Below are 27,787 nucleotides of genomic sequence, written 5' to 3'. Positions count from 1 at the left end.
CAAACCTGCTGCAGGGATCAGGATGTGGGAGGCGGGGAGAGAGGGCTCTTAACTCTAAGCTGAGGAGACAGGAGTTTGTCTCCTGCCTGTCACTTCTCGCATGTATTTTTAATGCTGGCCTCACTCACGTCCTCTCCAAGTTGCTGGCTGACCTCACATCACAGAGAACTCTGTACAACAAGCTTCAAAGGGGGCAAGGGCTTCCTCTGGAAAACTCCCAGACTCTGCATCAGCCTGCCAGTGCCATTGCCGTGCTGTGCAAGCCAGGCAGAAACGCTGCTGGGAGCAGCCCATCTGCCTGGCTGGGGGAACTCCCAGCTCCCAGAACCTCCTGCAGTCTGCTGGGAGGGGAATCCTGCTGGGAGGAGGCGAGGAGCTTGGGAGCCTTTGTAGTTGGACAGGATTCAGTCTTCCCTCTCTCACTGTCAGATGAGAAATGCCCTGGGGACCTCTCTGCATGGCCCAAGCACAGGGCTGAGAGCCAGCAACTTAATAGTACTCTGCTCTTTTTCTAATACCTTCCATCTAAGGGTCTGCAAGCCCTGCACAAATCCCCATGAATTAAGCCTCCCTGGAAGGTAGGCAATGAACTGCACTGTGCAGATGGGGAAACTGAGGCACAGACAGGCCCAATTTGGGACACCTGAAGTCTGGAGCTGCTTTTTTCTTTTCCCAAGGGGAGCCAAGCAACTGTCATTCCATCTGAAGCCAATGGGAGCTGTACCTCTGAACAGCAGAGCCCACGTATTTCCTAAAAACCAGCAGCCTCCACAATAGGAATTTGTGACTTGCCCGTCGCTGCAGAGCCGGGGATAGAACCCAGGAGCCCTGGGCCTTAACTGCAAGGCCAGGTCTTTCCTCTTGCAGTGTAATTTCCGCTCTGCTGCTCAGACTGGGAGGCCTTGTTCTAGTCGTTCAAAGGGATGATAAATGTAGTTTATCTACTACTGATCCCTGGCACGTAGGGGGCGTAGTTAAGCTGAAGTAAGCGCTGGTGTAGACACCACTAGGTCAGTGGAAGAAGTCTTCTCTTGACCTAGCTACTGCTTCTCAAGGGGGTGGATTTACCACAGCGAAAGGGGGAAAAACTTCTGTTGCTGTACCTGCAGCATGGCATCTGTGCCACTCCGCTATTTGTGGAGGCATATCTGTAGGAATTGGACACAGGCTAAGCTGCATGTTCGTGTTGTGCTTCTCCCCTCTTGGACAGTGGGAGCCTGCTTCCCTCTTTGGCTCTCATGCACTAGCATGGTCTGATTGGGTGGTGAATGCTGCAGTTCACAATGGGGTTTTTGCAAGGCTGCCGGGATAAGGCTTTCTGCTTGGCGGTGGGTCTTCTTGCCTGGCTGGGCACCACCTAGTGTGTGGTGGGGAAAGAGACAACTTCGCTGCTTGGGTTTTGTTGGCTCTATCTGATCAGTGGAAGTCAAGCTCACCTGAGCCCTCCCCCACAAGCAGCTTTCAGCCTCCTGGGTTCCTTCTTTCTTCCCCTTCCCTTCATCACCAGCTTCTACATTTGCTACCCTTGGATCATGATCCTGTGCCCATGCATTAAGGGGTGGATTTGATATCCCAGGGCATCAGTGGGATTTGAACCTGGGTCCTTCAGGGTCGGCACCATTCTATTTCACCACTTTCGAAATGGGCTCCAACTGTTCTGTGGACCCAGCATGTACCACGCTCCTGCCGCTTCTCCACTCACCTTTGACACAACCGTCTCCTAGGCCTGCCCCAGACATGTCCCTATGTCCAAGGCTGCAGCATAGGGCCTGTTAAGGGGCTGTTCCAGGAGGGATCATGTTGGTGAAGGGTGAGCCTGCACCTAGATCTGAATACGCTGCAACTTGATGGGGGTAGTGGAATCTGAACATAGCCCCTTGGCTCATTTCCAGTGTTAATATTGGTGGCTGCTCCCTGACACTGGCCATCGATGTAACCACTCCCAGCCCAGAGGCATTGATGGTCACCAATGCCCTGTGAAATGGTGAGGGTAGATGGCTTCCTGGAGTAGGTGGGGGAGGATTATATGGACTGTTGGCCTGCTTGGCTTTTGACTTCAGGTTGTACCTAAGCAAATGCCCTGATGTGTCAGCTGTTTCTTTTCCCTTCACAGTGCAGAACTGTGGCATTCCATGATGGCGCTTCGCAAACAGAGGGGACAAACGTGTGTCAATCAGACATGCTGTGTTAGGGGCAGAGGTTGGTCAGCGGAGGCAAAAGTGACATCCTGTAGTGGCAAATGCCAGTCACTTGGACTTCTTGTGCAAGAGTCCATCCCCTTTGCGCTAGTCTCTTGGGTTTTCCTCACTATCTCATTCAAGAGGCTAATGTCGTTTGTCACAAGTTGTATGATGGTGGCACCTTGGGGCCCCGAGCAACACAAGATCCTCGCCAGTCAGCTGTGTGCAAACAGAGTCCTTGCCCCAAAGAGCTTACAATGCAAATAGATGTGTGTGTGTGTGTGGGGGGGGGTGGAAACTGAGGCACAGAAGGGGAAAGCGAGTTGCACAGCAAACCCGTGGAAACAGAATCCTGGTTTTGAGTCCGTCAGTTGGTTACCCACTAGCCCAGTGTTGCTCAACCTTGTTTGATATTAGGAGCCAGCTTTCTGCTTTCCTAAACTGTGACAGGTCTCGAAGACTGGCAACGGTCCACAGACCAGTCACTGACAGGCGCTGCACTAGGCCTTGCTGCCTCCCCAAAGCAGCAGACCTGAACCGAACCTATCGAACTCTTTGGGGGAGTTAGGGTAAAACGGAGCCTGGATCCCAACCGTCCCAGGTGTTGGGCTTTGCAAAGTCAACCCTGCACTCAGCCTCCCCTGCACATTCCTAGGGCTCTCCCCTAACCCCCTTTCCAGCTCCAGCGCTACCTTGTAAAGCACAAGAGTTGTGAGGGGAACTTGGGTGATTTACTGCAGGCGCCAGGAGAGAAATACCAAGGCCTTAGATGGAAACATTTCTCTTGACAGCTCCTCTGGAGATTTCCCCTCCTCAGAGATTTTTCTGCCTCCTGGGTGGTGCGGCTTCCACAAGGAAAGCCCCTGAGGCTGGGGGTACTGGCAGTCTGACTGCTTCCCGCATTCCTGAGTCATGAGTGAGGATTCTTCCAAGTGGTTCTGCTTCTCGGCTGCCCTGTGGCTTCTGCCCATGTATGAGCCTCGCCAGGGCTCGGGCAGCAGGGTTAGTCAGAGGATGAAGTAGCTTAGATGAACAGGTTTAGCACTGCAATTGAGAAACCAGTTTTTCAGATAGCTGTTGGCAAGATTGTTTGAAATGGGGGGCGGCGGCATTTGAGGCACACTTCACACCAATCCTAGACGTTCAATCCACCAACCTCTTCACTCTAGAAGGGAAGAAGGTGCTTGCTTTCTTTGTTAGCTAACCTGTGGTCAGAGCCTAGTGAGGTCAAGGCAGCTCTAGCTGTCACAGGTTTGAGCAGGTCAAGGTAAATGTTACAAGGAAGCCTGTGTTCACCTCAAACTACACAGCTGCCTTGTTTTTGGCTAGGGTTTCACCGCAAGTTAGTTATGTGTTAGCTAATGTGAGTAAGAGCACCTTTTCTCCCTAGTGCGGACACTCCCAAAGCCTGACTCTTGTGGCTCTCCCTACCCGTGAGTCTCACAACGGTGCTCTAAATACCATTAATGGCAGAAAAGTCTTCCAGTGCTCTCTTTAAATGTATCATGCAGGTTTTTAAGCTTGACTGGCAGCTCCTGGAATGGACTCAGAAATCTTCTGCTGTAGAAAATAGGAACTCCCAGGTGGCTGGCATTTCCTGCATTGCTGGAGGGTGCCTCTGGGCAGAAGTTTCCCACCTTCGCTGCCTGGCAAGACTGGATTTCAAGGGCTCCCTATACTGAGGGGTTCTGTTTTACCTTCCCATTATCTTGAGCTCTTCTCCTGAGTTCAAGAGCCTCAGTAACTGCCCTGAATTTGAGCCTTCAGCACTTCTGTGGTGACCTCCTGAGCACACTTGATATGTCTGGGCAGGCTTTTGTTTGGCTGCTGATTGTCCCGCTGCTTTGTTCCAATGTCCTCATCCCAGGGCCAGGTTCCTAGTCCATCTGCTTAATTCTCAGAAGGGGTTTTTACTTCTGCAGGAAGTCAACACTGGGCAGCTGGAGGGCAGAGGGGAGCTCATCACAGCCTCCGGTGCTCAGCCCGGGTGAGGACTGAGGTGCATTTGCTGGGCTGAGTGCCGGGGATGGTACAGCACCGGTCTCTAGCCTAGGCTCTGCTGCTGCCGAACAGCAGTGCAGGGATGGAGTAACAGGGTCCGGCCAGAGGAAGTACAGCGAGTTTTCATGCAGCTCTCACAATGAGTCTTACTGACCCATAATGGCCCTGTTCGGGGGTCCTTACACAGTTCTGCCAATACCACCTTGTCCAGATCCACGGAAGTCCCTGCTATTCCAGTCTTGAGTCCCCTTACCTCTCCCCTGATGTGTGCAGTTCTGTCCATGCACTTCAGTCCTCACTTGCAGCACTCAATGCTAATCCAGACAAGCTGTTACCCATAGTCCTGGTGCTCTCCTACATGCCTCCCCCACACAGTTGGGCCCAATGCTCCTCCATCCTAGCCTGCAGCCCCCCTGCTTCTCTTGCTTGCTGAGCCCTGGCTTCCTCTGGCAGAGTGCCAAATGTGTCAAACTCTGCAATGGCTTTCCTCTAGGGCAAGTTTTTTTTCAGTGGGAATTAGGCAGACACACTCAGAGTTGTCACTTGAGCGCTAAAGAGGGCACTGGACAGCTGGTGTCAAATGCCACAGTTTCACAGATGTGGGAGTGGAAGGCAGTTTTGCAGATCTGGACAGTCCAAAGGTAGCCTGAGATAAGTGGCCTCTAGGAAAATCTGAGACTGGCAAATCCCACCCTCCGAAATGAACCTGGGAGCAGCTTGGAAACTGCCCTCAAAGGAGGGCCAGGCTAGCAGATGTGGCTGGAGAGGCATGGAGGACAAGGGGCTTGGTGATGAACCAGGACAGGTACTGGAGTTGTGGGATGAGGTGGTGGGTTTATCTGCGGCTTAGTCCCTGCGCAGACTAGGGAGGGAGGCCAGGAAATGGGCGCTGCTCATTCCGCAGCGGGTCAGACTCTCCGACCCACCTGGCTCAACAAGTATGTGATGCTGGCACGCTCATGCCTGGGCAGCTGACCCCCTGACTGGCATGCAGACGGGCATGGCCATGTGCACCAACACACAGATGCAACTGACACACAATGGATGCATAGATGCTGATGTGTACACACACAGCTGATGTTCACAAGCACCACACACATACACAGGGAAGGCTCTGACACACGATTCTCTTTCCCACCTCCAAGGGGCAGGAGAACTGTGAAGGGGGGGGGACAGCTGGCTGGCGGTGGCAGATAAAGCTTGGGCAGAGCAGGGTGTGGCTGATCCCAGTTTTGCACCATTTGGAAGGTAGAGAGCAAGCACGCTTTCTGCACTGTTCCCAATAACTGCGTTCTCTTCACGTGCTTGCTCCTGAGTCCCAGCTCATCAGAGTGGGGGCTGGCTGGCAGCAAGGGGTGCCGGCGTCCGTGCGATGTGGGAGCTGGGGAATGCTAAGGAAATCGGTTTCCTAGTTGCTTTTGTTCCACTTTCCCAGGGCTCCGCTTCTTGTGGCAGGTGACGATGCGATGCCGTGTGTGAAGGGGACAAAGAGCAGATGCTATGTTTCCATTCAGGAAACGTCGGAAGCACGGAGGCCTGCACAGACACCAGCCCAGCTCGCAGCACCCTTTGCAGCTAACGCTGATAAGCTAACCAAGGGAAGGCACTTGGTGGGAGTCTAGAGTCTAGTGGCTAGAGCCAGGGCCTGGAGATTGTGTTCCTGCCCTGAGCACTGGAGCAAGTTGCCTTACTACTCTGTGCCTCTATTTCTCTTTCTATAAAATAGGGCTGATGCTGACCTGCCTTTGGAGATCCCTGGTTACCTGGTGCTATGTAAATGGTGTTAAATTAATTGGCAGGGGGTGCACGGGAGCTGTTTTACCCCATTACAGTCTAAATGGCCAAGTGGCTTTAGGATAGCAGACGGGCTCACCATTCCAGAAGGATAGGAGCTGGGATGCTGGTCCCAAAATGGTCAATGCAAATAGGAGCTGGATTGGGGAGGCTCTTGCCCAGCCAGGGTATGAGGGGGAGCTCAGCAGGGAAAGGAGGTGCTGTTCTCTCCTGACTCCCCCTTATTTTAACCCTCCCATTTCCTATTCTCCTGGGATAGGAGCCTGTTCCCCTCAGAACCAGTGATGTGCATAGCTGCTGCCCTCCCCCGCCCCCACAGCGGGCACAGGGTGCTTTCCCAGGAAAGCCAGCAAAGCCAAGCCTGTCCTATGGGGGTGGGGGAGAGGTTCCCCACGAACTCACAGCTGTGTTGCACTGGGGCGATTTGCTTTCCTGGCAGCAGTGTTGGTTGAGGCACCTGCGACAGGGGATTGCCAAGTTCCTCCACGTCTTCCCCAGTGTCTGAGATGCTGCCACAAATGGGCTGCTCTGAAGCAGGGCTGCGGGGGAGGAAACACTCCAAGGGATGTCTGGCAGAGGGAGATGCCAGCTCTGGCGATGAGGGGTTGATGGGCTATTGGGGGGGGGGCTAAGCCAGCATGTGCTTGGGAAGAGGGGGCTCCCCCTCCTGCATCTCCATTTCCTGCTTCTTCCTGCTCTCTGCCACCTCCCCCTCTCCATCCCCTCTCAGTTTGGGGTTGCTGGTCTCCATCCCCAGTGCCAGGATCCCAAGTCTCTCTGCTGCCTGTGCCCTTTAGGTGTTGTTGTCGGCAGGTGCTGGCAGTGGGTGACTTTTTGCTGCGTTCTCTATGGGCTTCATTGAATGGCTTAGTCCCAAGCCAGGTGTCCCCTTCTTGGTTGGTTGTGAGCAAGGGTGAGGGAGAGATCCTGCCCCCAGCATTTGTAGACCGCTCCCTTCCTCACACCCCCATCTCCGCCACATACCCGAGCCAATCCAACCCACTTCTTAGCAACCCCAGTGCCCTGGGAGCCAGGCTCCGGATCAGCCCTCCCCTCCTTCCGCTAAATCTGTGGTTTGTAACCATGAGTCACCTTCTCTGCTCCTCTCATTAGTGACTCTGGATGGGTTATAAATAACCTGCTGAGCCTTCTTGGCCAGGCCCTGAAAGCTGTTGGCATTGCTGGCCCACCCTGGAGAGGTTAACCTCACCTTCCCCCTCCCCCCCCCCCAACACACACGCAGGCTGGACCCATGTCGGGCTGCAGCCAGTTGGCGTGTCTCAGTGACTGGGGTGTTTCTAGGAGTTTACAGTGTGTGTGCCCCACCATCCGGGCACTCAAATGTGAGGGGGAAGGAAGGGTGGGTGTGTTGCCATGTTTGGCTCCTCCCACACCCTCAAAATAAGATTTTTACGGTCTAGATGAACTAGGGGTGCTGATGCAAAGCAGGGATGGATCTGGCGTGTTACTCTCTTGCCACCTCCTTCCCCAAGTCTTGGCCAAGTTTGTGCTCTTCATCTGCTTATCTAACTCCCTGCTCGGTGTCTGGGGACTAAGCCTGGGGTGTGGTGGCTGAGGGGCAATGGGTCAGCTCTTGCCTGTATAGACTTCAGCTTATCTACGCCCTCTGGTGTCAAATTGCCCACTGTCTGCAGGACCAGACAGACTGAGGAATGTTGGGAGAGGAAGGCTGGTTTGGGGCTTAAGACACTGGCCTGCGTTCAGTTCCCAGCCCTGCCCAGACTCCCTGGGTGACCTTGGGCAAGTCGCTCTGTGCCTCCGTTTCCCCATGTGTACAATGGGGAGAATAGCCCAGCCCTGCCTCATGGGTGGAGGGAGAATACTTGGAAAGGTGAGTGATTTTGGGCCTAAACTGGAGTTTCCCTGTCCCCACTCCGTTGGTTAGAAGCAGGTCTCATTCTCCTCTCCTGCAATAACCCAAAACAGGCCCATCATTCCCCTGCCGCCTTCCCGGAAGGAGATGAGTGGGGCTTCTTCATCGCAGCCTGGGGTGGGAAGGCAGCTTGGCCACTTTTGAGTGGCTTATCCCTTTTGGCCAACTTTTTTCTTTTTATACATTAAAAAAAAAAAATTCTTTCCAAAACTCTAATCTCCCCTACGCTGTTTTATAAACTAATTGAATCTGTCAGCACTCCGCTGGCCTCTTCACTGTCTGGGGAGTGGTCGGTGTGTATGTGAATTAGGGGACCAGCCCCATTTATTGTGTGACTCACTAAATGCAGGAGCAGCCAGCAGGGTTGCCTGCCATTGTAGGGAAGAGAGCACCGTGAGTGGAGGGAATGCAGTTTTGTCTCACTGCTAGCAGTGGTTCCCAGAGGCAGCTGGACTGCGTTGGAGCACAGATTTATGCAGGAAAATCTTGGCAGTATATAGGCCCAATTCCCTCTTATGCCAGGGCTCCTTTATGCCATCCTGGCAGCATAAAGGGGCCTTAAAGTGGGTGGAAATGCCCCCTTGTGCAGACCACCTCCCTGGCTGGTGAGAGCTTGCCCTGGCTCTGCTCCAAGCCATGATGTAGGAGGTGTTTTGGGGTATGGCCAGAGTTCTCTGCTTCCCCAGGCCCATAGGGGTCCATGAGAAACTGTATAAGTTAAAGCAGCCCTGAGGCTGCTCTGCTGTAGCACAGGGCCCCAAAATACAGGAAGTCCCACTTCAGCCTTGCCTCAGGCGCAATAGCAGAGGAGCTGGGAATCCAGCCCTGTGCTCTTACGTCTACGCCCGTCCGAACATGAAGTCAGAGCTGCTGCACCCACGTGGTGTGCTCTGATCTACAAATAACCCCCAGAGGTAGCACTTAGCACATCTGCTTTTCCTCTGTGGCATCACAAAGCCACTTTTGCTTTTTTGGGCGCTTTTTTGGTATTTATTCCTCTTCCTTTGCCGAATCACTTCTGCGGAGGTGAGTCAGCCCTGCAGCCGCACGCTCAGCCCCAGCCTGGTGGTGAGTGCTAATTAGAGGAGGTGTGAGTAGAACTTGTGCTGTATGAAGCAGCCCTGATTTTCCCCCCCCCGGGGTTCATTTACCCAGGGTGCTTTTGGGCACCAGATTGGGTTTGTTCTCTAAATTGACGGTGGCTTTTTTTTTTGGTCTTGTGCCCATCTGGGAGCATCTTTCCCTGCTTTGGATCGATCTTGCTCCTTCCTCCTCCTCCTTGGGGTCCTTCATTCTTGGCTCAGCCTGGCTGTGGGCCTGTAGCTATGTTAAGAGCTGGGCTTTTAAAGAAAATTTTTTTTTTTTTTTGAAAAAAATCTTAACCCCCAAACTGGGACACTTTTTTCCGTTTGGCATAAATAGTCTCCCTGTGACAAAGCTTTACATTGAGTTTGCCATAGCAACCTACAGCAAAGCCAGTGTTTATAACACCCTGTCACCAGGGCTGGAGAAAACAAGCAGCTGCTGCCGTAGCAGGCTGGGGTGACACTCTCCAGTAAAATGGGGAGGGCATCCACCACAAGGAGCTTCCGGTGCTGGAGCGGAGTTCCTCTGCAGGGCCCTGACATCAGGGCTATTGTGGGCTCCTGCAGCAATCCAGCTGTGGGCATGTGGAAACATGCCAGGCAGCTGCCTCGCTGCATGGAAGGGATGGGGCCAAATGCCACATGGGCCTGCTCTTTCTCTCTGACTCTGTTCCTTTAACTTCCTCTAGGAGTAAGGAGCATGGTTTCGTAGAAGGACTCGGGAGCCAGCCTGTTACTCCCAGGAGAAACTTGGGGAAGGTTGAAATTGGGCTCTGAAGGCAGCAGCCTGATTCGTTTTAAATGAGGCACGATCCTTCCTTGCTTCACCGGCCATTCTGTCCTCGAAGCAGCGAGCTCAGTCCTGGTCTCCCAGTAGCCCAACAAATGGGAGAAACTCCATTTGACACCAGGATTGGGCCCGTTCTTCCACTGTTGGATCCTGAATCACCGCTGTGATATCTGCCTGCAGACAGGTGGGGAAATACCCAGAGGGACTCCGCATCTGAGCTGAGGAGATGCTCTTTAACCTTGGAACCCAGAGTGGGGGAGGCCAGGGAGTGGAGGCTAGGGGAGAGGGGCAGATAGGGATGGAACTTCGAATTCCTATCCTCCTCCCCATTTGGGGAGTGAACAATGGAGATGACTGGGCAGTGAGCCTGTATGCTGCCTGCTACACCCCCCATGTCCAATGCTGAAACCAATCAACTGTGCTTGATCTCTAGACCCAGGATCTCTGCCCGGCTGGGTCTGCTTTAATTGCCTTGGTCTCTGGGAAAGATCATCCCTATCTATATAATCCGTCTAGAGCAGTGGTTCCCGAACTTTAGTGAAAGGGGTTGGCGAGCTGTTAAATTGTGAAATCTCGTGAACCCCCTCCTGAAAATGAATGTTTCCAGGGATTTGAGCAGGGCTCCTGCTGCTGGACCCCGTTGATCGCCCTGGTCAACTGAGCTCCACTGAGCTCGGGCTGCAGGTCCCGCTGACCCCCGGGGCTCAGGCTGTCTGCCCTGCGCAGAGCTCTGGGGTTCGGGCGGCCGGCTCCCCGGCTGATTTAGGTGGGGGTAGGGCTCGGGCTGCCAGCCCCAACTGCCCTGCCCTGCTCTCCCTGGGGCTCAGGCTGTCTGCCCTGCAACTGGGTCCCACCTGCCTCCAATGCCCGGGGTCCTCTGGCTGCCATGAGTGAAATTTTTCTGACGAACCCCCTGTAACGTTCTGCGAACCCCACTTTGAGAACCACTGGTCTAGAGGCTTACGCTGCACTCAAGGCTGTAGCAGCTTCTGCTAGTTGCTGGGAACAGGGCACCTTCCTAGCATGGAGAGCCGGGATGATCAAGGCAATGTAACTTGGGGGAGAGAAGGGAAAAGCAAAGCCAAGGTAAGGGAGACCCTCTCCCAGCTTCCACTGGCTGTGGGTATGTTTGCACTGAGCCCTGCAGGCTGATCCCAGACCTTGTTGTCTCCATCCTGACACACAAGTTGTGGGCATCTTTCTCCTTAGTCGTGAAAGGGCAGTAGCTAGAGTGGTCAGAGCACAACAGCTTGTGCCTGACTCCTCCTCCTCCAACACTCCCCCCCCCCTCCCCCCCGAGCACCTTGCTACTGCAAGAGCAAAGGGAAACTGCCAACTCCAGGAGATGGCTGAGGGAATTACTAGGCCAGAGCTGGAATCCGTTTTGGACTTACAAGTACCTCTGAGGATCCCAGGTAAGCCATGTTGGCTGAAGCATTGGCTGTGACCAAGGGAGCCCTCTCCCCAAGTGACACTCTGCGGGAGATACAGGGAAATGCTGGCCCGGACCATTGTCTCTGGAGACGATGCTGCGTACAACCCTTTCCAAAGACCCCAGGGGAGGACAGAGTTGGGCTGGGATCTGCAGACCTGCAGCCCAGGACAGGGAGCCAACAACCTTTTTTTTGTTTTTTGTTTGTTTGTTTGTTTGTTTTTTTTAGACCTTCCTTTTCAAAAGGAGCCCGTGGCTTTTGGATGCCTCCATATATTTTTTTTTTAGGTGCCCACCTTTGGACCTCTCCAGCCTGAGCAGTTGTTGCTTCAGTCCAGCCCCAGGCCAATCATCCAGCCAGTGCAGGCCACTGATCTCTGCCATCCCAGATCTAGGAGTTAGGACCTTCTCCCCACCAACAGGGGACATAGGTCTGCAAGAGGAGTGAAGCCCCTAGTAGCGGCATGAGGAGCTACCCAAAGTCTCTGAGTTGTGGAGCGAGGCAAATACAACAGCGTACTGTGACTGCAGGCCCCAGAGAGCCCTGTCTAGAGGGAAGGGGGAAAATGCCCCCCTTGGCAGGTACTTACTGGATGTTAAGGCTGGGCCTGACTGTGTTAGAGAGGATAACCTCTCTGGCCGTCCCACAGCAGTCTCTCACCCTCCCCTGCTCCTGCCCAGGGGTAGCTTCCCTTTTTCTCGCATGGGGAATGCCCTGTGTTCCTAGGGGGAGGTCTGGGCCCCAGATCCCGCTGGCCATTCTGTGTCAGTCCCTGCACCCTGGAGTGGAGAGATGGCACTTAGGTGCCATCAGCTGCACCTCTGCCCGCTTGCCTTTTGGTTTTCCACCCCTGGGAGGGGTGCCCTGTCTCCCTAATGCCAGTAAGTGTCTTCTCCGTCTGCCATGGTGGAGGTGTAATGCAGCCGTTTATTATTCCGGGCAGGTTTGTCTGCAGCACTGCATCAGCTCCATCATTCCTCATCAGCTGCTCCCTCCTCCTGCTCCTGCCAGCTTCTCTCTCTGTTCCACCCTCCCTCCCTCCCTCTTTCCTTTCTCACTTGGCTAGCACCCATTGACTGTGAAGGGGGATGGGATGGGAGTGGTTGGGGTGTGGCTGGGGGCAGGAGTCTGCTGGGAAGGGGGTTTAGGGGGGATGGAGAGGGGGCTGTGTGTATATTTGGGGGGTACATGACAATGATTTTAGGGAGACCCAGTCCCCCCCGGATCCTGTTCCCCCCCAACCTAGGTGTAGAAAGGAAGGACCCTACTGGGCCACTCCTGTCAGCATCCTCTCTCTCCTGCCCCTCCTTTATTTTTTCCCCTCATTTGAAAGGATCCTTTTTGGTTTTAAATCTCCATCTCCCCCTTTTTTGATGCCCTCTGCAGACGGCCATATAAAACCCAGCCGTGCCAGCCCTGCATTACATCCACTGGGTGCCTGCCCAGCCAGCACCCACCCTTCCCCTGCTTACCTGGCCTGTAAATGTTTCCGCTCTTCTCCCCTGTCCCTGCCCCTACACTTGCAGAATGTGGCTGGGCTGGGGCGTGATCCAGTGCGGAGATGGGTTCAAAGGCTGTTGTGTTCCTGCTCCAGCAAAGGGTATCAAAGCCAGTGTAATGCAGAGGTGTTTTAGCATAGGCCCCCTGGGGCTTATTCCCTAGTCTCCTCTTGACATAGAGGAAGCCTTTGCTTGCCATACCCCTCTGCTGCAGGATGTCTCCTCCAACCCTCTCTCCTTTCCTAGCCCCAGCCCAGGGCACTTAGCCCTGGAGACCTGGATTTAAAGCTTGCTTATGATGTGGGTGAATTCAAGGGAGTTGTTTACGTTCACTTGCCAGGATGACCGTTGCTCTGTGGCTCATCACAAGGCAGCACCGTTGGCTGTTTCTGCTCAGCAGATGCCCCAGGACCGGAATAGCAGGGAATTGGGGCCAAGAGGCACTGGCATGGCTGGACATGGTGGTGCAGGGGGATGACACACAAGAATGCAATAGCAGAGGGGAGCAGCAGGTTGGGAGTGAGGTGTGCTAGCAGAACTGTATGGATGAAGCCCAGGGCAGGAATAGCAGCAAGGAGGGGATTGCTGGTCATGGAGGCATGCTGGTGGAGCTGATGCAGAGGGCTGAGATGGATCCCTTTTCCCTAGAGCTCTCCACATGTGGCTATTGCAAAGTGGAGACTGTATTTATCAGAATCCAGACTCTGGGTCTGACCCAACCGCCAGAGCTGAATCCTAGGCTTGTCCTGTCCAGCTCAGAGGCCCACTGGTTGAAGAACCGCCTCTTGATGGATCCACCCCTAATCCTATATGAATCAGGGGACAAATGTGCTAGGAGCCATCTGATACCAATTAAGAAGACTCACCTGTTGGGGACTTTCTCCACTTCCTTTGGCCTATTGAGGGGTCAGTTGGGGAACAATCCCTGCCCCTCTGGTCCCACCCCCTGCTTCACATGACCAGTACTAGGTGGAAGGATGCAGCATTGTCCTAGCATCTCTGCACTTGGCTGCCAGCAGCTGAGTGTTTGGGCTGCTTGGAGCCTTCTTCTGGTCTTCCCCACTGCCTTTCTCTGCCTTACTCCCCCTTCAGAGGAAGGGACCCAGGGAAAGAACAGCTTCCCCCTTGGTGCCTAGAGGCTCTGGAAACTAATTAGAGAGTTAGGAAAAAGAAAAGGAGGACTTGTGGCACCTTAGAGACTAACCAATTTATTTGAGCATAAGCTTCTGTGAGTTACAGCCCGCTTCATCGGATGCATTCAGTGGAGGAGTTAGGGACAGTCAGCTGAATAATGTCATTAGATGCTTGTTAGAGTGCTGGCTGCTGGGGCTTTCCTCCTTCTCTCCCTGGCCTTGGTGGGGCCGGAAGGAGATTCCAGAGGATCACCCTGTCCCGTGGGGTTCTTTCTGTCCCTGGCAGGGCCTCTGGGACCATTTGTCTGGCTCCAAAGAGCACCCGGAGCACATCCGTTCAGTAGTTTCCAGCTATAATATTTAACGCCCAGGAGGGGACTGGCTGGACTGGGCCTTTGACATGTAAATTGCCTGGAATGACGTGGCTAGGTGGGTGTCACCTTAATGTGTCCCCTGATTTGCAGTCTGCATGGTTGGGGCAAACCTACTGTGGTGGTCCAAAGTCCGCCCCCCCCCCCCAATTAGGGTGACCCTGGTGTTTGTAAGAGTGTCAGTGGGGTCAGTGTGAAGCTGTAGACCTCATGGGTCAAAGTGTGGCCAGGCTGAGCTTGCACCCGGACTCCCAGGTGAGGGGATAGCCGTCTTTAAAGGAGACTGAAAGCTGCTTTTGATCCATCCCAGCTACACCTGGATGCATGGTGGGAGCGTATTTCCTGGACATGCCCCAGGTCTGTCTGTCCCAGCTAAGCCCAGGGCCCCAGTGTTGCAGGCACGGGACATACACCTGATCCTGCCCTGGAGAGCTTGCAGTCAAAGTAGAGCTGACAAAAAAGATGGGGAAACATGACTTGCCCAAGGTTACCCAGCAGGTCCGTGGCAGAGCCAGGTCTCCCAACTCCCAGTTCGGTGCCCTACCCTCTAGGACCACAGTTCCACTCCAATGGGCAGCAGTGCAGACTAGAGCTGTCTGAGTGTACGCAGACTTTCCTCCCCTGGGAATCTGTTATTTTTTGGTTCTTCTCTCCCCCGCCCCTCTCCACCTTGCAACCTGCCAAGAGGGATCCCTGGTGCTCCAGTTCTGAGGAGGAGAGGAATCTGGGGAGATAATGATAGGAGCCCTGCAGGCTCCTCCAGGGGTAATTATGGAGTCTGCAATTCCAGGATTAATTAGCTGCCTTTCTCTTAACCTCTTAGCTCTTTTCAGAAGATGTTATTTGTTATGAAAGGGGAAAAAATAGGAACCATAATCCCCTCCCCCATCCTCCAACACGCTATTAATCAGCAGGGGTCTGTTTAATTGGATCTGCCATCTTGTACCTCCTCCCGCAGGGAGCTTTAACGCCCTTAAATGATAGATGAGTAACGGCTCCACTAGAGAGGCTCCTGGGTGGGGTGGGGGAGGGCAAAGCAAGTAGATGGATGGACAGATGTGCTTTCTTCTATAGCACCAAGCCATGACCTAGAGTTGCCCCCCAGTCCCATACCAATGACCTACTGCAGGGCTTCCTTAAGGGATTTCTTGTTTTAAGGCTGGGAAGACACAGACTCTCTCTATCCCTGAGGTGGGCCTACTTCTTTAAGGGGAACCCTGAAAATTAATAATGGCCTATTTAGAGTTCCTTCCCTAAACAAGGAGTTTGTTGGTCATCCATGTGTGTCCAGGGCTCAGCACGGTGGGAGTGTGGTTCCTGATTCATATTAGCACCTAGAGGCCCCAGGCAGGGATCAGAGCCCTGTTCTGGGCATGGTTCAGGCAGGGATCACAAAGACCATCCCTGCCTCAAAGAATTTACAGTCAAAAGCCTAGATTCTGCAAGCTGTTCTGCTTGACTGGATCCCCAGGGGCGCCGAGATCCACCTGCATGGGACAACTTGTGGGGTTGGGACCTTGGCTTATTAAAAGATTCAAAAGGAGGATGAACAAACAGACAGGGGGAGTTGTGGTAGCAGTGAAAGGAGCAGGGGTTTCCTGGAAAACAGGGGCTACAGCTCCCCACTTTCCTCATGTGCTGCTTGGGTCTGCTCTGGGTGTCTTGCTCTCCCTGGGTGGATGTGACAGTAACTTGGCTGGCTGGCTTCCCTTTCTATCTCCATTCCTGGTTCTCATGCACTAACATGATGCTGTGTTCCCAGGATTACCCTATTTTCACAAAGGCATCTCTTGAGGACACTTCTGCGCCTGTCATACCTGACATCTGTAGCAACTCTTAAAATTCCCTTCAGAGGCTAAATTTGGGGACACACAGACAGCATCTGTCAGGTTCTCTCTGCCACAAGTGAGAAGAAAGATATGGAGAGAAACGGTCTCCCTCCAGCCCTATTGCATGCTGACTCCATATCTTTAGCCACCAGCATGGAGTCTTCTCTTATCCTGTCTCCTTATCTCTAATCTCCACAGCTCAGTCTGTTCCTGCCTTCCCTGCAAGTAGCTGAATTATGCTGGGGGATGGGTGGAGTCATAATACCCTAATCCCTGGCCTAGCGGGATGGTTTTTCTGAGAACGCAGCTTGGATCATGCGCATCTTTGCCTCTGCAGTTTGGTTCTGCGGGATCTCTGCTGTCCTATTGCTTATGGAAGGAGCTGGAGCATCAGAGGGACTGAGATTTTTCCATGTTGCATTCAGGGAGAAGGGAAGGGGATGGGGTGAAGGCTTCCTAGCAGCATACCCTGCCCTAGTCCCTCCTTCCCAATTTGCTCCTCTACGTTCTTGTGCTTCTGGTGACCCCTTAGGTAGAGTGTTTATCTAATTGTGTTGCATTCGTGCCCAAAGGCCCCATATAAACACGTAGGAAGAGCTTCTTTCTCTGCCCATCAGAGTTTAGTCTAAGAAACAGGGTGCTTCAAGGACTGTGGTAGCTAGGCTGCTGTGAACTTCCTGGTCTCCCCAGTCCCTCTTCAGGGCAGATGCAACCCTGAAGAAATCCCAAACTGCAGCATAGCTGCAACACCCCCAGTTGAGAGAAGCCTGCTTTGTGCATGCATTTTCAGGATCAGTGGCCTTGAGCAGACTGCAGTCGTGGACTGTTGGTGGAGAAAGCCCTCTCTAGCAATCTGGGGAGGGGGACATCCTCAAGCGTTCAATCCCCCGACTCCTTCCTTGCCAGCTGCTTCCGCTTTTGGAGAGGGCAGGGAAAGCATGGGGGCCCAAAATGTCTGGAATCCAACTGGGGTATGAAGTTCCATCCCAGCATTTCCCTACAACTGTCACAGGTGCCGAGGGGGACTCCCCTCTCCTCCTGGAGGAGGAGGAGAAGAAACTGACGTGGATTTCTCTGCCCATCTGGAATGGACTCTTGAATCCTCCCCAGTTTTAATATTTCAGGTTCTCTCCCTTCCTGCTTCAGGGAACCCACTGAGACTTGCTCTGGAATTCTCCCTTCCATGCAGGATATAGCTGGTGCTGATTCTAACTCAGCTGTGTCTGTCTGCACGTGGGGCTTCATTGCTGAATAAGTCATAGTATTTCTCTCCTCCTCATTGCCCCATTCTAAGTAATGGTAATAGCTTGTAATCATTGTACAGATGGGGAAACTCGGGCAAAGAAGCTAAAGGGATGTAGTATAAAAATCTCTGTATTTAAATGTTTGAGGGGTTTTACCCATGTTAACTGACAATCCACTCATGACTTAAACAAAAGGCCTTTTAAGCTCCAATTTATTTGTCCACATTTATGTTTGTTTACTTCTTTAGCTTTGTCTCTTCCAGACAGAGAAGAAATCAGTGGAGTCACTTTCACATTTTATATATAGTCAGTTTCAGAGCCAGATTCTCAGGGCGTCCCTGGCACGACAGAGGGGTGTGTAAGAGACAGCTGTTTTCCAGTGGAAGTCTTTGTTTTTAAAACAAATAAATGGAAATATTTCTCTTCCTCTCTGCTTTGGGCCAGACCGCTGTGGATGGAGCAGAGAGTCACCTGGGTCCTCTTCATGACTCAACTGGAAAGTCGTTTATCCTGGGGGCCCTCAGTCTTCCCTGCTGCGTAGTTAGACCAGTGATGCTGATGCACTTTGAAGTGCTTTGAGATTGAGATGAAGGACCAGATCCTCAGCTACCGTTTAGCAGCATAGTTTTGTTGAGGTCAGCAGAGCTTAGACTGTCTTGTTCTGTATTTGTACAGCACCTAGCGCCACGGGGTCCTGGGCCGTGACAGGCTCCTACGCCTCACAGTAATGCAAATAATAGACCCATTTCTGCTAGCTAACCGTCCTGCTTGAAAAGGACTACGAGTGCTAAGCATTCTTGCTGTGAAGCAGCCTTTTCTTACACCATCTAGTTGTCCAGCTGGGCATGTCCCTTTAAGATCCTGCCCTAAAACAGGGTAGAGGTGGGATTAGAACTTGGGGGTTCCTGGCTCCAGTGCTCCATTCCTAGACCTTACTGCCTCCCAGTATTTCTTGTATAGGTGCAGCCCTAGCACTGTGGCTTTCGGTCCCCCGTTCCATGGCACATGCATCTCGGGCCTCTTGTTAATGACGGTATTTTTGTTTTAAATCTGTCTTGCAGCTCCCGTTGCCGCTGGTATCCAGGGAACCCTCCTCCTTCTCCAAGAGAGACACTGGTTGTTGCTAAGGTCGCTTCCACGGTAACATGCACATCCTGTTTACACCTTTATCTGGAGAAGTTGGGCTCAGCTAGTCACGCTGCTTCACCTGGGAAGCTGTAGAAGGAAGCACCTGCTTCCCCTTCCCCACCTCCAGCACGTCCGCAGGGATTCTCTTCTCTGTCGAGGCTCCACCATCCAGTCCTCTACGGGACTGTGGAGCTAAGGTGGCTGCTGAGAGCTGCCAAGGACCGTCTGTCCCCCCTGCGGGACTGTCAAGGGAGGGAGGTGAACAAATAGGAGCCAGCGTTTTTCCACACACGTCTGTTGCGACTCCCGCTGTTTTGGCAACATGACGAACAACGCTGCCGACCACCATCCTGGGAATTCGGTCGCTGAGGGCAGCCATGAAGGGGATTTCGGCTGCTCCCTGGTCGACCTGCGGACCCTCATGGAGCTTCGGAGCAGTGAGGCCGTTGCAAGGATAAATGACACATACGGGGGTGTGCAGAACATCTGCAAGAGGCTGAAGACGTCGCCAGTGGAAGGTAAGGGGCTGGCCTGGCCCAGGCAGGTTAGCAGAGAGGGACTGAAACAGGAGCTGTTTCTCCCAAGCTCCCATGTGCTCTGGAGGATCTGAGGGGAACCGTTCCTGATCTTGCCTGTTGATCAGTGGTGGGTTAGAATTTGCCATCTTGTTAGGCCTAAACCTGCAAATTGGAGGCCGCAGGCCTACGTTCCCCATTCAGTTGCGTGGCTCAGTAGTTGTGAGGGTCCATCAGATTACGGTAAGTATTCAAGTGGCCCAATCCGAGATAGGGGCCCCGTTGTGTTGTGTGCTGGCCATACACCAAGTGAGAGACAGTCCCTACCCAAAGAGTTTACAGTCGAACTAGACAAAACAGCCCAAGGAAGGAGTAATATCCCCATTTTGCAGCTGGAGGGGGCTGAGGCACAGAGATCAAATGACTGACTTGAGGGGGCGCCCAGGTCTCAAGAGTCCCAGCCTTAACCACAAGGCTATCCATTCACATTCTCCCTGCAGCCTCCAGCTCCCTTCTCTTTGCCAGGCCCCCAGAGTGGGATGCAGACTCCAAACTGAGGGAACGGGCGAAGAGTTGAGTAGTTTAGGAAGCGTGAAAAGCTGTGGGATTCCTTTCCGCGGCTGGCCTGGTGCCCATGAGCTTTGCTCCAGCGTTTCTGCCATTAAATAATTGATAGCGCTAACAGCAGGATAGTGCTGGGGCAGCGTGGGCTGGTGGTGAAGGAGAGTTTAAAGGTAGATTAGGAACTCAGCAGCCACGTCCAGCTGCCATCCAGACACCTGTGACTCCAGCTGGGCTTGTCATATGTCCTTGCAAAGCTCTCATGCTAGTGTCCTGAACAACTGTGTATGTAACCAGCTGTTCCCCAGAGGCAGACACTTACAGGGGATGCTTCTAATATGGACTCACCAATTCTCTGGGCTCCTAAAAGGGTCTCATAAGGTCTACGTGTAAAACCAAGTAACCCTTGGGTGGGGATGCTCCCCCCTGGCAGCCATGCTAATCAGGTTTCTGCCTGAGCCCCTCCAGAGGACTTCCCAATAGAAATGTGGTCCTTGCCGTGTTAGAAAGTAATCCTGGGGGGCTGATGATGATTCTAGTCAGCCTCCCAGGCCAGGGTTACGTTCCCTGGAGTGTTGCACTCCATAATTTTTTATTTCCCTAGCCCCCAAACTCTTTTTGAGGACCCTCCAATCTAGGCTCTTGAGAGGCAGGATAGCATCAATGCATGCTGGGTAGCTAGTGGTCCTAGCAGAGAAAAGGAAGGAAAAGACAAGGAAAGCGATTTTTTTTAACACCAGTGAAGTGTGTTGGACAAGGATTCCTAGGAGGGGAGCTGATGTTAAGGTGGCAGGGACTAGGCTGGCTAATAGGCTTGGCCATTGCCTATGGAAGGCAGAGGGGATCTGCGTGGATGGCAGCTGCATTAGCAAGGCCAAGACTCCGAAATCAAGTGTTTTCTTGCTTCACTTTGAGAACTTATTGTTCGTAGCTCTTTCGCATTGTGATGTAAGTGCTGGATTAGCATATTTCACAGCCGTGCCTGGGAATGGGAAGGTGTGCTTGGGGAGAAGGGAAGACCACACAAGATCTAATCATGGGGGGAGAGATGGGGACATCCTGTTTGGAAATACCAAATTCAGATCACAAAGGAATGTGTTTCCCACGCCAAGCAGAGAGTGCACATGCATGGAGGGATGGGGAGTTACACCCCACATGCTGCTCTGTGCTCTTATTTCTGTTTGCAGAGAAGAGAGCTGAAAGGCAGCTGTCCTAATTCCCTCAGTCTTTTTGTCTGACTCTCTCCCTTGTTTCCAGACCTGCATATTCCTCCATCCCACACAGCCCCAGCATTGCTCTCACTTGGGTTTATTTCCGCCCAGCGCCGAGGTTACTGCAAACACTGAAGGCTGGAGCGCTGCATCCCGCCGTCTTTCCGAGTTCCCTGCTTTTTCCTGTCATCCTCCCACGTGTCCCCTTTTTCTGTTGTCTCACTTCTGGATCTTGACAGGTTGAGAAATTTTTTTCGTCGTCATTGCCTGTGACAAAACACTGACGTGATCGATGGCCCTGATGCAAGAGGCATGTCCTCGGGGCTGGGAAAGACACCATAGCCAGCAGCATGGTAGACTGTAATGATGCCATTCCCCTCAGGCCCGGGGCTTTCGCTCTGCATCCCAGTAAATCTCATGTGTGATTCCATGAGAGAGCCTGTGCACAGGTTGATTCATCCAGATAATGTCACCACAGTGACTGGCTAGGGAAACAACCAGCGGGTCAGAGAGCCTGCAGGCCCAGGGTAAATAGCCCAGCGTGATGTATTTAGTAGATGGCAATGCTATCTGCACAGAGACATATAACCCTGGCGGAGGGAATGGACTCCCCTCACTGGCAGCTCAGTGAAGCCAGCATTTTCAAGAGTTGCTGCTGATTTGGGGGAACCTCAGTACTTGAGAGCACAGCCCTGAGACATTGATTCAGGAGGTGCTGAGCACCCACAGTGCCAGTTGAAGTTCATGGGAGCTGCAGGTGCTCAACACCTGTGAAAATCCAGCCCGAGGAGTGTCCTCTTGGCTCCTGAATGTAGGCTGAGATGGATTTCTGATTGGTCCTCCAGCATGGCTGAGGATCAGTGTCCATCTGTCTCTTAAAGTAAGTCCCTACCCCAAAAAGCTCTCTTCTGGGTTTGTACAGCACCTGGCACCATGGAGTCTGGTTCGTGACTAGGGTCTTAGGTGCTACTGCAGTATAAACCATGTTAATAATGGGGGAGCACGGAGTGTTTTGTTTTTTTTAAATCTCAGCTTATGGAGTGTCCTACTCCTCCCCCAAAGTTACTGGGGCTACTGCCTAGATCTAGCAGTTCCTCTTCACAAGCCCCAGTCACAACAGGCCCCATCGTGCTAACTCCTGCACAAACTGAGCGGAAGTTGGTCTGTAACTCAGTTGTCCTGGCCCCTGGTGGTTTGTATAAAATGGGTTCCTCTGACAGTCCATGTTCAGCCCTGTTCTGTGGAGTCCTGTGCCCCATGCCAGTGAAAGTCCCAGATTAGAGTTTGAGGGGGAGGCTTGAACTTGCTTCCCAGGAGCCAAGACCCTTTGCGCATTGGTCAAGTTCAGTTCCGTGCTCTGCAGCTGGTCCGTTTTGTCATGGGCTGAGCCAAAGCTTCGGTTCTAAACAGCCCACCCTTGAACCTTCTGCGGGAGTTTGGACTCCCACACAGCTTGGGCCCATCTCTAGTATCAGCAGGACGCAGGGATGAGGCCAGGTTCGACTGCAGTTAGACATGCTGGCCATTTCTGGACCAAATCTTCTCTGAACCTTTCTTCCGCCCATTGGTTTTTCATCTCTTGCGGCAGCCCCTGTGCTTCTGACTTTTGCTGGGATCAGAAGGGTGGAATGACTGAGAGTCTGTTCTTGGATCCTTCCAGTCCACAGGGAATCTGGCCTGGGAGCAGTGGATCAGGAATGAGCTGCAACCACAAGAGTGGGGGGTGGTCTCTCGACCAGAGAGCCGCAGCTCAGGATGGAGGTGCAGCGACAGAGCTGTTTGGATGCCCTAGGATTAACACGGAAACATCCTCTTAAGTTCAGAGGAAGTTACAGAATCTATTTTGCCGATACAACTTGTCCTCTGGGACTTCTGCCTTGACATATAAAATATAGGAGCCCTCTGCGGGCAACTTCTAGTACTGCTGAATTCCAGCTTGGCTCCCTGGGAATGTACACGTCCAGGGAGTCTCCCTCCCTGCATTGCAACAGAAGGCGCTTTTGGGCGGGGACAATGTCCCTGTGTGCTAAATCTTGTCCACAAATTGTTAGTGGCAGAGGCCGTGTTTGCATTTCAAGGCATCTACAGCTAAGTCCAGTCTCCCTAAACTTCAAATCTTGGGGTTCAGTAAGAGGCTGTTTACTAGTGACACTCTCCTAGGGCATCTAGATTGCCTGGGTCAATACAAGGTGCTTTATCCAGCACTAGAGTCCAGCTCCTGTCCCCACTCTATGAACCCCATCTCAGGGGGACAGCCGAGTGTTGAGGGTTCGTCACACACAGCCTACGCTGCTCTCTATTGGAATAGTTGCATTTTGAATCTTGAGCTTCATGACTCAGAATGACCCCTTCCCAAGAGCTCGCTGCTAGGTTTGTGTATCCCAAAGCATTGCCATAGGGCCTTCGGCAGCCCCTTCCGTTACTGCTTGGGTCAGGCAGATATTTAGAAGCGCCCTGATGGGGACTCTGTGGTTGGGAGCTAGAGAACCAGAGGGTCTGTCTACCCAGCAGCCTCCATGAAAGATCTCCTGTACAGTCATTACAGCCCTTCTCTGCCACAAGGGACACTGGTGGGGAAAGCACTTTGTTCTGCGCTGTGGAGCATAGTTTGGCTGTGTCTGTGCCGTGTGGGGGCCCTTCCCATCCAGGCTTGTGGACCCCCCCAACCTCCTGCTAAGTCATCTCTGCAAACTGGCCTCTCTGTGTTTAAGCCAATCAGGGCTCTGGCCAGCTCACTCGTGGTGGGACTGGAGTCAACCACCCGGTGACTGTCAGAGGATGTAGAGGAGATGGCGCATTGGTGCCAGGAGGGGATGGTAAGGAGGTGCCTGCCGTCAGGTGATGAATGACCCTACGGCGAGGAGAGGATTCCTCCTGAGCTCCTAGTTGCTTTGGTCCTCTGCCCCTTTGAGTGTTACCTCGTAGGCATGTAGACCACTGTCCCTCTGTTCCTCAGCTGGCCAACTGCTGTGGAATTAACCCTCTGCTCTGTGAGTTTGGAGCCCAAGGCTGGTTTGTGGTGGTGAGGGAGGTGGGGTGGGAAAGGGAGCTGTACACAGCAGCTGTTGCCCTAAGCAAAGGCTTGTTCTGTGAATCAGTTTGACGGGAGTCTCTCTCTCGTTTTTCTATCTCGCCTGGGGGATGAAAGTGTCAGCAAATACAGCCTTGGCTGTCTCGCTGGCAATAACCACACCAGAGTCCCCTTTTCCTCCTCTGGCCCACTCTCTCCCTCCTCCAGCCTGCAGAGCTAGCATGGAGAGCCCAGCCCGTAACTGGGGATCCCTGGGCCCGAGGTTGGCTTAGCCAGCCAGTGACCTTGTCCCAGCTTCCCTAGAAGAGGCAAATCTTCCTGCTGGCAATACAAAATAAAATAACCCAATGGGGCATGAGGAATAGCAGAGGCAAGCCATGAGACCCTTCCGGTGCCCAAGGACTGCAGTGGCAAGAGCACCGGGAGGGGTAAAGAGCCAGGGCTGGGCACCTGACCTGTTTTTCTGTGTGTATGCACGAACTAACCTGGAGAAGGAGACCCACATTCAGCCAGGAGAAGAGTGGCAATGGGATGCTGCATTCTGGGGGAGAGAGATTGCTGTTCAGGTTCCCCTCCCCGATAGGCTCAGTGCCCTTTTACTCCTGCCAGAGGCCATGTCTACACTAGAGTCCTTTACTGGTATAGGTACACCGCTATGCTATGTACACCGGCAAAGCACTCCTGATGTGCAGGCAGCTATCCCAGCGTAGCTGCTCTTTGTTTGTGTAGCAACCGCCCCTGTGAACAAAACAAGATACCCTGGTGAAAGCGCGGCTTTGCCAATCTAGCTGCATCTAGGCTAAGGGCTTCTGCCAGCACTGCTTTGCCAGTCGGGGGTCACACGTCTTCACACCACTGGCCAAGAGATCTATGCTGACTAGAGTCCATTGGCCTCTAACCCATTCCCCTGTCACACCCAACACCTATCAATGATTGGCTGCCCCTTGTCCTTGCCTTCCTCCCTGACTGTGAGAGGATGGCCACAGTTGATTTGATGCACAAAGTGGCAGGTGGGTTATTTTGGAACCTCTTCTCTTCCCTCTCTGTAGCTCCTCCCCCCCATTAACCCTTTCTTTCCTTTACTTCCTACTTTAACTGGCAAACATCCCGGGGATTGCAATGGCTTATAAATCTTTCACTTTTTTAATATATAGTGTTGTCGTGTCTAGAGGTCCCAGCTGAGATCAGGGCCTTGTTGTGCTTGGTGCTGTATGTACAGGGTAAGCAATTTGAAAATCAAAGGCAGTTGGATGCCTTACCCTTTTAGGGGCTTTTGAAAAATCAAACCCGAACAGATGTTCCCAAGGTCGCATGTGGCATCTGCAATAGTGCACGGAGCTGAATTCTGATCTTCTAAATCCCTGGCCAGTGCCTTAATCCCGAGACTAGCCTCCCTCCTCCACATCCCGGAGTTTTGCACAATTCCATCAATGGCACCATAATAAGCTTGGGAGCTCTCAGAGGGCTGCACCCCTGGAATGTCAGAGGGGGCTGTGGAAATCTCGGCTGGTTTGGCTAATTTCAGGACAGCAGGCAACCCTGTCACCGGCTCATCATGACACAGATGCTCCCACTTTCCTGTGGGTCCCCAACTCCAGTCACTCTGAAGCTCTGCTTTCCCCCAGGACTGTGGTGAATTGGCTCCCTTAGGAAGGTGAAAGGGTGTGACCGTGTTTTCCCCCCCCCCACCCAACCCCCCCGACAGCTGGCAGGAGGACTAGCGGAATGAGGTTAGAGGGTGACCATGAAGAAAAGAACATTGAAAGTTGGGGAGAAGGAACAGGGCAGAGCAAGAGGGTGGGGATGGTTTGGGAGGAGACGGGCGGCTGGTGTGTATGTGTGAGCAGCAAGTTCCCTGCCAGACCAGGGGCTAAGCAGTTAAGGTGAATGTGGGGGAGTCTGCACTGACCGGCTTCTGGGCCGGCACCGCCCGTGTCGGTCACCTGCTGTGGCCCAAAGGGGGCTGCTCGAGGGTAGAGGGAGAGCAGATCCGCTGGCTTGGGCATAACTGGGGAGACAAACCTGATCCACGGTCCCTGTTTGTGCTAGAAGTTGAGGGGAACAGTTGTGGAGACTCTGGGGCAGGGGGCTCTCTGCCTCTGGCATGCAGCTGGGTCTGGGGAGGGGGCAGCAGACCTGGGCTGTGAGAGCAGACCTGGGCTTGCGCTCTCGCTCCCCCTGTGGCAGAGTGAGTGTCTGTGTTGAGGGGCAGGCAGCTTGCCCAGGTGGGGCAGCTGCAGGGCTGAGTTGTGGGGTGCGCTCTGTGGTGGAGCAGAATCTAGGGGGTGGGGGCCCAGACTGGGAGGCCATGTGCCTGGCATTCCTCCCTTCTCCCCCGTGCTGGGGAGCGTGCACTCATCATCCCCTCCCAGTCCCTGGGCCATGACACCGCGTGAGTCAAACCACCGCATTATTTTCCATCCGGTCCAGAGACTTCGGGTGGGGCTCGTTCCCAGGCAGGCTTGTAGGGACACCCGGGCTGACTTCATCTGGCCAGCTTTCCTCTCCCTTCGGACTGTGCGGTGCCAGCCAGCCTGTGATGGGACGGAGGAGGGCGCTCCCTCATCTGCTCTCCCCTCTCCACACCTCCAGCCCCCTGCCTCTGCTCCCTCCCTGGCCCCCCTGATCTCCTGCGGGTGGCTGCAGCTGGGTAGAAGGGGAGGATTTTGTTCTCCTCGGGGCTCAGCTGGCTGAAGGAGGGGAAAACCCCCTCAAACGACAGGGAAGTCAGCCTCTAGCTAGAGGGTCTGTCTGGGTTTCCAGGCTGGCCCAGCCCTGACCCACATGTGGAGGGGAGATGATCCAAGTGTCTACAGTTCAGAGCACAACTCTGAGTCTGACCTCCCCGCCTGGTGCATCTCGGGAGTTGGCAGGAACCTGGCTGGGGCACCCTTAAGGTGGAAAATGCAGGGCTCTGACCTTTTTAAGGTGGAGCTGGTGGGGAGGCGGGCAGTTATGGATAAATTTCATTTAAGTCCACCCTGACATAATGTTGGTTAAAGGGGCTGGGTTGACAGCCCCAAGGAGACAACTCTTCTGTGTCGCAACAGGGCGGAGATGGCTTTGTGGTGAAGGCTCAAGGGTTAACATGCCTCCCCCCCCTTTTTTTTCCCAGATGTGGAGACTGGGGCTTGAGGGCTGGGCTCAATGCCTAGTTATGCCCCAGACTTTTCTGTGTGACCTTGGGCAAGTCACATCCCCTCTCTGGGCCACAGTTCCACATCTGGAAAAGGCAGCGAGTGTGTGGGGGGGATTAACCCTTTCCTGCCTCACTGCCCAGCTGAGGGCACACGTGCTGCCGTGACAGGGGCCACGTGAACACCGTGATGTATAAGCAGTGGTCTTGACCATGGGCGTTTAGGGCAGCCTCAGGGATCTGACAGTTTCTCGTTAACCCTCCCTCCGCCCCCTTACTGTCAAAAAATCCACATGGCAAAGTGGGCGAGAGGAGGCGGTTTTGTTTTGATGGACCCGTGTAAGACTGATGGAAGCAGCAGCTGGATGCTCGAGGTCTGTCTCCAAGCCCATGTCTTCCCTACAGCATCAGCCCAGCAAACATCTCCCTGCGGATGGGGCTGAATCTACAGATCTAGCCCTGGCATGAATGGACGCCCCCATTACTCTCCCTATCTGTGCAGCTGTCTGCACGGACTCTCCTCCCCTTGGCTTCCCTCCTATGTCACAGCCCTATTCTGGAGCCCGGGGGCAGGGCCTGCAGGTGGAAGGGTTGGGGCGGGCCCCACAAACCCCTAATCTGCCTCTGCCAGCTTTCCATTGGAAAGATCTTAGTAGAGCTGGAAAAACCCTCGGACGTCCTGGAAGAACTGGGTACAGCTGATTTTGCAAGGCTGGGGAAATCCGGAGTGATGCCTTGGACTCAGTCACCTTGCCTGGGCACAGGACAAAGCACAGATCTGGTTGTCTGAGGCTTTGTGGGTGGTACCTGCTGCCCACATGCTAGGCAGAGAGTGCTCTGGCAGCCGCTGCCTTCCCTGTGAGCTGGAGAGAGATACTGAAGCAGGCAGCTCTGATTTCACACCTGTTATAAATGCCAGAGTCACAGCTAATTTGATGCAACATGTAAACAA

At 53.5% G+C, this 27,787-nt stretch overlaps 1 protein-coding gene across 5 annotated transcripts in view; it reads left to right on the top strand.

Moving 5' to 3' along the window:
• ATP2B4 (ATPase plasma membrane Ca2+ transporting 4) overlaps window positions 1-27,787 on the top strand; it is a 103,883-nt gene that overhangs the window by 27,211 nt on the left and 48,885 nt on the right. For 4 of the 5 annotated variants that reach the window (XM_073320111.1, XM_073320115.1, XM_073320113.1 and 1 more), the window contains one exon: window positions 18,315-18,899. In XM_073320111.1, the coding sequence (XP_073176212.1) occupies window positions 18,704-18,899 (196 nt within the window). In that variant the 5' untranslated portion in view covers window positions 18,315-18,703. Of the gene's footprint in view, window positions 1-9,643; window positions 9,929-18,314; window positions 18,900-27,787 lie in introns of all 5 variants that reach the window. The other variant, XM_073320112.1, reaches the window with a different exon arrangement.

Source organism: Lepidochelys kempii, chromosome 21, assembly GCF_965140265.1.
Source record: "Lepidochelys kempii isolate rLepKem1 chromosome 21, rLepKem1.hap2, whole genome shotgun sequence".
NCBI classification, from domain to species: Eukaryota; Metazoa; Chordata; order Testudines; family Cheloniidae; genus Lepidochelys; species Lepidochelys kempii.
Note: the sequence above shows the minus strand (reverse complement) of the source record. Positions and strands in the feature narration are given on the sequence as shown.